The sequence below is a fragment of the Salmo salar genome, chromosome ssa20 (genome assembly GCF_905237065.1).
Source record: "Salmo salar chromosome ssa20, Ssal_v3.1, whole genome shotgun sequence".
NCBI classification, from domain to species: Eukaryota; Metazoa; Chordata; class Actinopteri; order Salmoniformes; family Salmonidae; genus Salmo; species Salmo salar.
In genome coordinates, this window is record NC_059461.1 from 59,653,158 (window position 1) to 59,665,479 (window position 12,322).

The following is a 12,322-nucleotide window of genomic DNA, read 5'->3' on the forward strand; positions in this document are numbered from 1 at the left end:
ATGAAGAGTGATCAGATGAATTGCAATTCATTGCAAAGTCCCTCTTTGCCATGCAAATGAACTGAATTTCAAAAAAACATTTCCACTGCATTTCAGCCCTGCCACAAAAGGACCAGTGATTCTCTCATTAACACAGGTGTGAGTGTTGACGAGGACAAGGCTGGAGAACACTCTGTCATGCGGATTGAGTTTGAATAACATATTGGAAGCTTCAAAAGGAGGGTGGTGCTTGGAATCATTGTTCTTCCTCTGTCAAACTTGGTTTCCTGCAAGGAAACACGTGCCGTCATCATTGCTTAGCACAAAAAGGGCTTCACAGGCAAGGATATTGCTGCCAGTAAGATTGCACCTAAATCAACCATTTATCGGATCATCACGAACTTCAAGGAGAGCGGTTCAATTGTTGTGAAGAAGGCTTCAGGGCGCCCAACAAAGTCCAGCAAGCGCCAGGACCGTCTCCTAAAGTTGATTCAGCTGCGGGATCGGGGCACCACCAGTACAGAACTTGCTCAGGAATGGCAGCAGGCAGGTGTGAGTGCATCTGCACGCACAGTGAGGCGAAGACTTGGAGGATGGCCTGGTGTCAAGAAGGGCAGCAAAGAAGCCACTTCTCTCCAGGAAAAACATCAGGGACAGACTGATATTCTGCAAAAGGTACTGGGATTGGACTGCTGAGGACTGGGGTAAAGTAATTTTCTCTGATGAATCCCCTTTCCGATTGTTTGGGGCATCCGGAAAAAAGCTTGACCGGAGAAGACAAGTTGCGCTCTACCATCAGTCCTGTGTCATGCCAACAGTAAAGCATCCTGAGACCATCCATGTGTGGTGTTGCTTCTCAGCCAAGGGAGTGGGCTCACTCACAATTTTGTCTAAGAACACAGACACAAATAAAGAATGGTATCAACACATCCTCTGAGAGCAACTTCTCCCAACCATCCAGGAACAGTTTGGTGACAAGCAATGCCTTTTCCATTATGGTGGAGCACCTTGCCATGAGGCAAAAGTGATAACTAAGTGGCTCGTGGAACAAAACATAGATATTTTAGGTCCATGGCCAGGAACTCCCTAGACCTTAATCCCATTGAGAACTTGTGGTCAATCCTCAAGAGGTGGTTGGACAAACAAAACCCACAAATTCTGACAAACTCCAAGCACTGATTATGCAAGAATGGGCTGCCATCAGTCAGGATGTGGCCCAGAAGTTAATTGATAGCATGCCAGGGCCGATTGCAGAGGTCTTGAAAAAGAAGGGTCAACACTGCAAATATTGACTCTTTGCATCAACTTCATGTAATTGTCAATAAAGGCCTTTGACACTTATGAAATGCTTGTAATTATATTTCAGTATTCCATAGTAACATCTGACAAAAAAAATCTAAAGACACTGAAGCAGCAAACTTTGTGGAAACTAATATTTGTGTAATTCTCAAAACTTTTGGCCACGATTGTAGAATTAAATCTTTGTTAGAGGATCCATTCAAGGCCAGAACGCAGAGAACTGGCAAACCTTTTTATTTTTACTTACACTTGTATGTGCTATTCAATTGTTGCAAAACAGACATATCTACCCCTGGCACTGAAATAAAATAGTTAAAATCTCATTTGAGGTGTCTGTTTTGAATTTTGCACTTCCGTTGAACCTGATACCGCAACAATGTATAGTAGGCTATACATAGTAGGCTATTTTCCATCCTGTTATGCTAGTAGAAAAAAAATCATAACACTACCACTGCATCAGAGAGGGAAGGGCAAACAAACCTGCAATCAATGGTTGGCTAGTCAATATGTCAATCCAACTCAAGATGCAAGGTTTGTCCAATGACAAGTGTAAATCATTTGATTTACTGCCTGAAGCTATACATAGCCTACTTTGTTCCATTTCTAAAACAATCATTCATACCACCATAACACTTTAAAAATACATTATTTCGACTTGTCAGAATATGAATATATAATGTTAAACTAGGATTTCTAAAAATGTAGTGATTAAATTAAATAGAAATTCAGAATGTGATATTTCTGTTTGGTATTTCTTGTATCTTGTTTATGCACATTATTTCACTCTAAATATGTAGCCTACATTCAACCATACTTTCTAGTTACATGCATATTATTCTTATTGCATCAATGCAACAATGAATTTTCTTCCAAGGTGGTTGTGAATATCCACTTATTGTCACGGTTGTCGTAGGATGAAGGAGCGGACCAAAGTGCAGAGTGTGTATCATTCCACATTTTCTTTATTAAACTGTGAAACTATGCAATACATACAAATAAACTGAATGAACAAAACAACAAACCGTGACGAAGAGTTACAACATACACTTACTCAAAAACGTTCTCCCACAAACCCAGGTGGGCTAAACACCTACTTAAGTATGATCTCCAATTAGAGACAACGATGACCAGCTGCCTCTAATTGGAGATCATCCCAAACAAAGCCCAACATAGAATTACAAAACAACATGGAAAATCGAAACTAGAAAAACCCCTCTGGCACGCCCTGACCTACTCTACCATAGAAAATAACAGCTTTCTATGGTCAGGACGTGACACTTATTTTGAGAGATACACTATGGAGGCCTGGTTATAAGCACATAATGCATCGATCACAACTTAATAACCTAAAAAAAATATTATTTTTGGATTTGTGTATGTAATGGAACCAGCAGCCAATGGATGGAAGACCGATATTCTGATGTTTTTTGAGAGCGCAATGTGAGTTTTTATTAGTGTCAGTATAGCAATGTAACATTATTGATCTGTCAGTTTTCCTATATAGTTCCCTACTTTTCACACGGACATGGTATAAACAGCTCTAAAAGCTTTACTGTCATGGTGCACAGTCAGTACACAACACTATGCTCATCATGTCTTAGCAGGATCAGACAGCGAGGGAAGGCCAGTCTTTAGAGCGCAGGTGAATTTTGCAGTATATTATAACAATCAGTGAATAGATACAAAGATCCATCTTGAGTGGATGGATAGGCTATAGTCTGAGATTTGGGAATAATGGTCATTTCAATTATTGTACCATTGACTCTATTCTTGGATAATATAATGTATGAATGTACACCAAGGCAATTCTTTGTCATGCCTCATCTGAGCTGGCTACATTCCGGCAAAGACTGTGTTCTTTTGTCTCAGCATGTCTACAGATTCTCACTTTCCCTGTTTTTGTTTGCTTGGAAATGTTGATACTGGAGGCTGTTAAAAGAAGAAACTGTGTAACCATAGCATGTATAGCAGCTAAGAAATGAATTGACATAAATTGGAATGTTGGTCATCCTCCCACAATGTCACAGTGGATGGCAGAAATGCCAAATGATGTATCACTAGATTTGATTTATTACAAGATTAAGAGTATACTGCACAATGTTGATAAGGTCTGGGTATGACAAATGGGGTCTGTAATGAAACATTTTTTTTAGTCAGTCACAAAATCTAGATTTTTTTATGGCACACGAGACACCTATCTGATTTGCGCATGTCTCCGTGGATTAATCCATTGAGAGGCTGCGGGGAGGCCACCGTTCAAGAATATGGGGATTGTGGCTCTCTTCCTCCATATTCATTGTTGCATAACTTCATTGTGTGCATTTGCCACCTCTATCAATACCCCATTACAAATATCACCAGCCTACATTTACCATTACTTCACAATATTTCTAATCTGCAATGTTTATTTGGTTACGGTAACTTACCATCTCAATGTCGGAGTGGATATTTGTTTTGCAGAACTCATAACCTATGCTATATTGAGAGAAATACGTTTTTGTTTATTTCATTCCATTTATGAGTTTTATCATTTTGTTCATAGTTTTTTGTTTGAAACTCTCCTATCAATGTTTTTATTAAGTAAGGACTCGCACCTGATTACGCATATAGAAGTACGACTAGTCTACCTGGCCTGCGTGTAAATGTAGGCCTATAAATGTGCCCATTATATATATCCCTACTATTTCTGAATGTCTTATCTCACCACCACTATTGAGCTGTGGAGCTTCTCAAAGTAATTTTTCTACACCTCAAACAGCAAGTAAACAAGTCTGTTATTACAATCCGTTAACAAAGACAAAAGTTCCACAAAGTATTTGAACAATATTTCCAGCTCTCTCTCTTTTGATAACCACTCAGCAAGAAAGGGACAAATGTAATGCTTTGATCCAGTGGAAACGTCATAAAATAACTGACCCAGTTGATAGTTGATACAGTGTTTTGAGTTTGTTGCAGACAGGCCATGAGTAGCCAATGTGATTTATAGGATATTTATTTGTATCAGTATATTTCCTGCCTGCAGGATGCATTGTTTTTATGTGTTGGCTTTATGTGGGCTATTTTTACATAGTTGGCAGTGGCACTAAAATTTCCTTTTAGATTTGTATCATTTTCATTTAGATTCATTTTGTAGACTGTAGATTAACCACAGACAATGCTTTTTAGATATAAAGACTATTATAAATTAAATGAAACTGTTCCACGAATATGTGCCTATGAAATTGATTGGTCAAAAGAAAAGACTACTCTTGGTCGAGCAAGATGTTTTTGTTGTTGTGTACAGCACTAGTAGAAATGCAGGAAATTAGCATTAGATGCCCCAGAAAATTTAGGGAGGACCCCCAGACCCCCTGCCAGGTTATGTCCCACCCCCCTACACTTCTAAAACCAAAGTTGTGCCGCTTGTGTTTTGGCAGATTTTACCTTTATTTTTGTTGATATCTGATATGAGGAAGTCTCCCTGTTGTGTAAGATCATGTAATTATCATTTCATATCCATGATTGTAGAATGTAGATTAACCACAGACAATGATTTTGAGATAAAAAGACTGTTCCACGAATATGTGCCGATGAAAATCATAACTGGCACGCAGGTTGGTAGAAATGGTAAGATAAATAGGCACATAGAATGTGAGAAATATGGCTGTATGGAGAAATACATGTTTAAAAATTTAGACATATCGATTGGTCGAAAGAAAAGACTACTCTTGGTTGACCAAGGCCCATTTTATCCTTGCTTCTGATATCAGGAAGTCTCCCTGTTCTGTAGGATCATGTAACTAACATCTCATATCAATGATTTTATGTGCATTACAGTTTCTAAAAACTGCCCTTCGAATCTGCTGGAGGTTAAGTCCATATATGACAGGGTTAAAGACAGGTGGTATAACAAGGAATTGTATGGCCATTGCATTACGCATATTTAGTGTAATATTTACATTATTCCACCCTTGCAAATTGTCAAACAGGGTCACTGTGATGAACAAAAATATTGTTATTAAATGTGCCACACATGTCTGTGTGAACTTAATCCTTCCCTTAGCTGACTTTACACAAGTCCTTACAATCTGACTGTAAGAAAATACAATGAAAAATATCTGTAAAACATGAACCACTATCAAACATTTGTTCAAATTCTGATTGATGGTTATGGGTAAACATGCATGTTTCAGTATAGACGGATTGTCACAGAAGATTTTATCAATGCGAGATCCACACAAAGAAAGTCTGGCGGTTAAACTAACTGCAATCAGTCCTGCAAATAAAGGATAACACCAAGAAAATAAGAGTAACTTTCTAACAGTTAAAGATGTCACAATGGTATGGTATAGTAGTGGTCTGCATATGGCCACATACCTGTCGTAAGACATCACTGTAAGAGTAGAAATTTCACACATGACAGATGTGTATATTACATAGGCTTGAGTCAAACATCCACCATAAGATATCACCTGAACATCTGACTGAACGTCCAGTAACAACTTGGGGTAGAAACCAGTGGTTCCATACAATCCATTGACACATAGACTACACAGAAAGATATACATGGGCTCATGGAGACCTTTCTCCTGAATGATTGTTATGATCAGAGTCAGATTCACAGTGATGATGAGAAGGTATGTGATAAGAGACAAGATAAAATAGACCGATTTGTTGTTAAATGTCTCTTGTAAGCCAAAGAGATAAAAGAACTTGACTTGGGTTGAGTTCTCCATAGCTTTTGTTAATTTTCTTCCTCTGGTCAATGCAAAAATTCTTAGTCCTTCCAAGGCTTGAGTGTGTATGGATGTGAATGAATTCAAGAGTGAATCATTTGATTCTGTGTAGGCTCAGAAAGCTGTGTCCATGAAATGTCTTCTTGCTTGAGAGAGGGATACTGCTCTAATAACTTGTCCTTCTGGCCTCTAAATATATCATAGTGTAAGCTCACATGGGATTGTAGTTTCAGTGTCAACATGTAACCACTCCATAGAGAAGGATCTATATTGAGTTTATGACAAGCAACACAATTGATTCTATTTACTCTATTTATGTATTAACCCAGCAAACAGGGGATGTCCTGAGGACATTAGGCAATGTTCCCATTAGGTCCATTTCAGGCAGCGTTTACCAAACTCTGTACTGGGGACCCCAAGGGGTGCACAAGCGTTTTTTTGCCCTAGCACTACATAGCTTATTCAAATAATCAAAGCTCGATGATTATTTGATTATTTGAATCAGCTGTGTAGTGCTAGGGCAAAAAAGAAAACGTGCACCCCTTGGTGTCCCCAGGTTGAAGTTTGGGAAATGCTGCTTTAAGGGTTTCAGCGAGACATTATCCCACTGATGTTCTGAGAACATTGTAGGAACATTAAAACATGACATTAACCTCGGGACCATAAGAGGGCGTTTGGTTGCAGTATAACGTTAGGTAAGATGGCGCTGGAGCAGAAGGCAGATGTTTTACGTGCCCCCAACCGATTGTGTTTTTTGTTGGTATAGCTGCATTGTGTGTAACTTATTTTTTTACTAATTTTGTACATAATGTTGCCGCTACTGTCTCTTATGACCAAAAATAACTTCTAGACATCAGGACTGCGATTACTCACCACGGACTAGCAGAATCCTTTTTCATCTTTCACGACTCTGACGAGCCCGAGGCGGAGGATATATGGCTCCCTCGGGAACAGGCCCCGAGCCCCATGATCTGCGTGAAGAGGAGGCGGAGAAAGAGAGGCCCAGAGGACGGTGTCACGATTCCCACCGACGGTGGCGCCCCCTCCTGCTCGGGTGGCGCTCGGCGGTCGTCGTCACCGGCCTATTAGCTGCCACCGATTCCCTTTTGCTTTTCCCCTTTTTCGATTTTGGACACCTGTGGTCAATTAGCCATTAGAGGGGCTATTTAGTTTAGCTGGCCCGCTCCTTGTTGTGCGGGATTGATTGTTGTATGTCGACTGTCTTGTTCGTGTCGGCTTGACATTGTCGCTGATTGTATTTATTCCCCTGTGCTTGGGAACTTTGTTTTTTTCCTTCAAGTGTTATTAAAAACACCACTCCCTGTGTTCGTTGCTTCCTGCGCCTCATTCCTGCAAACGCGACTACCAAAGCCCTTACAGAATCCCGCACCGTCTGAAAAGCCATGGAATCAGCGGGAGCAGCGGGCACTCCTCTGCCCTCGATGGAGGAACGCGTGCTCCACCACACGACGGTCCTACACCGCATCGGATCGGCAATGGACCAGATGATGGAGAGGATGGACCGATGGGAGAGAAGTGGTATCCTCTCTCCACCTCCACCTCCCCCGATACAGCCATCGTCGCCTCCCACGACGTCTGGCTCTGGTGCGCTTCGTTTGGCGCTCCCAAGGGAGTACGATGGGGCGGCGGCTGGGTGCCAGGGGTTTTTGCTCCAGCTTGAGCTGTACCTGGCCACCGTCAGACCTGCTCCCACAGGAGAGGAGAGCGTGAGTGCCCTCGTTTCCTGCCTGACGGGCCGAGCTCTGGAGTGGGCTAATGCGGTCTGGAATGGTCCAGACTCGGCGAGGGACCACTACCCAGAGTTCACCCGCCGCTTTCGGGCCGTGTTCGACCACCCTCCGGAAGGAAGAGCGGCGGGTGAACGGCTGTTCCACCTCAGGCAGGAGACGAGGAGTGCTCAGGACTTCGCGCTGGAGTTCAGGACCTTGGCTGCTGGGGCGGGGTGGAACGACAGGGCCCTCATAGACCACTACCGCTGCAGTCTCCGGGCGGACGTCCGCAGGGAGCTGGCCTGTCGGGACACAGCTCTGTCCCTGGACGTGCTGATAGACATGTCCATACGTCTGGACAATTTGCTGGCTGCCCGCGGGCGTTCGGAGAGGGTCCTGCCCGTTCCACCCCTGTGCACCCCCGCCCCTACCCCTATGGAGGTAGGTGGGGGCCGTGCCAAGGAGCACAGGAGGAGTTGGCTCCTCCTGCACCAGCTGTGGTCGGAGAGGACACACGGCCGACCGATGCTGGAGGAGCCAGTCTGGGAGTCGAGAGGGCAGGCAGAACACTTCTCGGTCACCTCAGGTGAGTCAGCACCAGATTCACCCAGAACCCCCTGTTGGTCACGTGTTTTTACCTGTTTTGTTTACAATTTTTTTTCCCTCTTCCCATCATAGGGCGCTAGTTGATTCAGGCGCAGCTGGGAACTTTATGGACCGTGGACTTGCCATTAAGCTGGGCATTCCGCGGGTGCCGATAGATTCCCCTTTCCCCGTGCCGACCATTAGGGTCAGGGCTAGTCAGGGAGTCTACGGTGCCACTGGACATGATAACGCAGGGGAATCATAAGGAACGCATGAGTTTTTTCCTTATTGATTCGCCTGCGTTTCCGGTGGTGCTGAGGGTCCCCTGGCTGGCTGGTCACAATCCCTGTATTTCGTGGAAACAGGGGGTTCTCCAGGGGTGGTCGGAGGAGTGTTCAGGGAGGTGTCTAGGAGTTTCCATAGGTGCCACGTCGGTGGAAAGTCCAGACCAGGTGTCCACCGTGCACATTCCCCCTGAATACGCCGATTTGGCGATCGCTTTTTTTAAAAAGAGGGCGACTAAATTACCACCTCATCGACAAGGGGATTGTGCGATAGATCTCCAGGTTAACGCTGCGCTTCCCAGGAGTCACGTGTACCCCTTGTCACAGGAGGAGACGGCGGCTATGGAGACATATGTCACGGAATCCCTGGGACAGGGGTACATTCGGCCCTCCATCTCACCCGCTTCCTCGAGTTTCTTTTTTGTCAAGAAAAAGGAGGGAGGTCTGCGTCCGTGCATTGATTACAGAGGTCTAAACGCTATCACGGTGGGGTTTAGTTACCCACTACCTCTCATCGCTACGGCGGTGGAATCATTTCACGGAGCACAGTTCTTCACAAAACTGGATCTCAGGAGTGCGTATAATCTGGTGCGTATCAAGAAGGGAGACGAGTGGAAAACCGCCTTTAGTACCACATCAGGCCATTATGAGTACCTCGTCATGCCGTATGGGTTGAAAAATGCTCCAGCCATCTTTCAATCCTTTGTTGACAAAATTCTCAGGGACCTGCACGGGCAGGGCATGATTGTCTATATCGATGACATTCTGATATATTCCGCCACTCGCTCCGCGCATGTGTCCCTGGTGCGCAAGGTGCTTGGTAGACTGCTGGAGCATGACCTATAGGAAGTCTCGAGCTATTGCTCGCCTGAGGTTGAGTTTCTCATGATAAGCTGCAGACCACACTACCTACCGAGAGAGTTTTCATCTGTATTCTTTGTAGCCGTTTACCTACCACCACAGTCAGAGGCTGGCATAAAGATAGCATTGAATGAGCTGTATTCCACCATAAGCAAACAAGAAAATGCTCACCCAGAGAAGGCTCTCCTAGTAGCCGGGGACTTTAATGCATGGAAACTTAAATCAGTTTTACCAAATTTCTATCAGCATGTTAAATGTGTATCGAGAGGGAAAATAACTTTGGACCACCTATACTTCATCCACAGAGATGCATACAAAGCTCTCCCTCGCTCTCCATTTGGCAAATCTGACCATAATTCCATCCTCCAGATTCCTGCTAGCACCAGTGACTAGATCAATAAAAAAGTGGTCAGATGAAGCAGATGCTAAGCTACAGGACTGTTTTGCTAGCACAGACTGGAATATGTTCCGGGTCTCCTCCAATGGCATTGAGGAGTACACCACATCTGTCATTGGCTTCATCAATAAGTGCATCGATAACATTAAAGGTGAAATAAATAATAAATAAAGGTGAAATAAAAAAATAAAAAACATTGTCCCCACAGTGACCGTACGTACATACCCCAACCAGAGCCATGGATTACAGGCAGCATCCGCACTGAGCTAAAGGCTAGAGCTGCCACTTTCAAGGAGCAGGACTCTAACCCGAAAGCTTACAAGAAATCCTGCTATGCCCTCCGACGAACCATCAAACAGGCAAAGCGTCAATGCAGGACTAAGATCGAGTCATACTACACCGGCTGATGCTCGTCTTATGTGGCAGGGCTTGCAAATCATTACAGACTACAAAGGGAAGCACAACCGAGAGCAGCCCAGTGACACGAGTCTACCAGATGAGCTAAACTACTTCTGTGCTCGCTTCGAGGCAAATAACACTGAAACATGCATGAGAGCACCAGCTGTACCGGAAGACCGTGTGATCACGCTCTCCGTAGCCGATGTGAGTAAGACCTTTAGACAGGTCAACATTTACAAGGCCGCAGGTCCAGACGGATTACCAGTATGTGTACTGCGAGCATGCGCTGACCAACTGACATTTTCAACCTCTCCCTGTCCGAGTCTGTAATACCAACATGTTTTAAGCAGACCACCATAGTGCCTGTGCCCAAGAACACTAAGGTAACCTGCCTAAATGACTACTGACCTGTAGCACTCACATTTGTAGCCATGAAGTGCTTTGAAAGGCCGGTCATGGCTCACATCAACATCATTATCCCAGAAACCCTAGACCCACTCCAATTTGCATACCGCCCCAACAGATCCACAGATGATGCAATCTCTATTGCAATCCACACTTCCCTTTCCCACCTATGTGAGAATGCTATTCATTGACTACAGCTAAGCGTTCAACACCATAGTGCCCTCAAAGCTCATCAATAAGCTCAGGACCCTGGGACTAAACACCTCCCTCTGCAACTGGATCCTGGACTTTCTGACGGGCCGCCCCCAGGTGGTAAGGGTAGGTAACAACACATCCGCCACGCTGATCCTCAACACAGGGGCCCCTCAGGGGTGCGTGATCAGCCCCCTCCTGTACTCCCTGTTCACTCATGACTGCACGGCCAGGCACGACTCCAACACCATCATTAAATTTGCCGATGACACAACGGTGGTAGGCCTGATCACAGAAAACAACAAGACAGCCTTTAGGGAGGAGGTCAGAGACCTGGCAGTGTGGTGCTAGGACAATAACCTCTCCCTCAACGTGATCAAAACAAAGGAGATGATTGTAGACTACAGGAAAAAGAGGACTGAGCACACCCCATTCTCATCGACGGGGCTGCAGTGGAGCAGGTTGAGAGCTTCAAGTTCCTTGGTGTCCACATCACCAACAAACAAACATGGTCCAAGCACACCAAGACAGTCGTGAAGCGGGCACGACAAAAAATATTCCCCCTCAGGAGACTGAAAAGATTTGGCATGGGTCCTCAGATCCTCAGCTGCACCATCGAGAGCATCCTGACTGGTTGCATCAGTCGGCCTCCGACCGCAAGGCACTACAAAGGGTAGTGCAAACGGCCCAGTACATCACTGGGGCCAAGCTTCCTGCCATCCAGGACATCTATACAAGGCGGTGTCAGAGGAAGGCCCTAAAAATTGTCGAAGACTCCAGCCACCCTAGTCATAGACTTTTCTCTCTGCTATCGCACGGCAAGCGGTACCGGAGCGCCAAGACTATGTCCAAGAGGCTTCTAAATAGCTTCTACCCCCAAGCCATAAGACTCCTGAACATCTAGTCAAATGGCTACCCAGACTATTTACATTGCCCCCCCCTCCACACCACTGCCACTCTCTGTCATCTATGCATAGTCACTTTAATAACTCTACCTACATGTACATACTAGCTCAACTAACCAGTGACCCCGCACATTGACTCTGTACCGTCATCCATCTGTATATATTGCTATTTATTACTGCTGCTCTTTAATTACTTGTTACTTTTATCTCTTTTCCTTGTCCATATTTTTTTGAAACTGCACTGTTGGTTAAGGGCTCGTAAGTAAGCATTTCACTGTAAGGTCTACACCTGTTGTATTCGGCGCATGTGACTAATACAATTTGATTTGATTTGATTTGAGGTATACTGAACAAAAATGTAAACATAACATGCAACAATTTAAAAGATTTCACCTGGTTACAGTTCATATGAGGAAATCAGTCAATTGAAATAAATTCATTGGGCCATAATCTATGGATTTCACATGACTGGGAATACAGATATGCATCTGTTGGTCACAGATACAGTACCTTAAAAAAAGGTAGGGGTGTGGATCAGAAAACCAGTCAGTATTTGGTGTGACTTCCATTT

At 44.2% G+C, this 12,322-nt stretch overlaps 1 protein-coding gene across 1 annotated transcript; it reads right to left on the bottom strand.

The window, feature by feature from the left end:
• Window positions 1-2,436: 2,436 nt before the first annotated feature.
• LOC106594396 (olfactory receptor 1D2-like) lies at window positions 2,437-6,143 on the bottom strand. The gene has a single exon (XM_045704226.1). It carries the CDS (start codon window positions 5,991-5,993, stop codon window positions 5,058-5,060), a length of 936 nt encoding a protein of 311 aa, XP_045560182.1. The 5' UTR covers window positions 5,994-6,143; the 3' UTR covers window positions 2,437-5,057.
• Window positions 6,144-12,322: the final 6,179 nt, after the last annotated feature.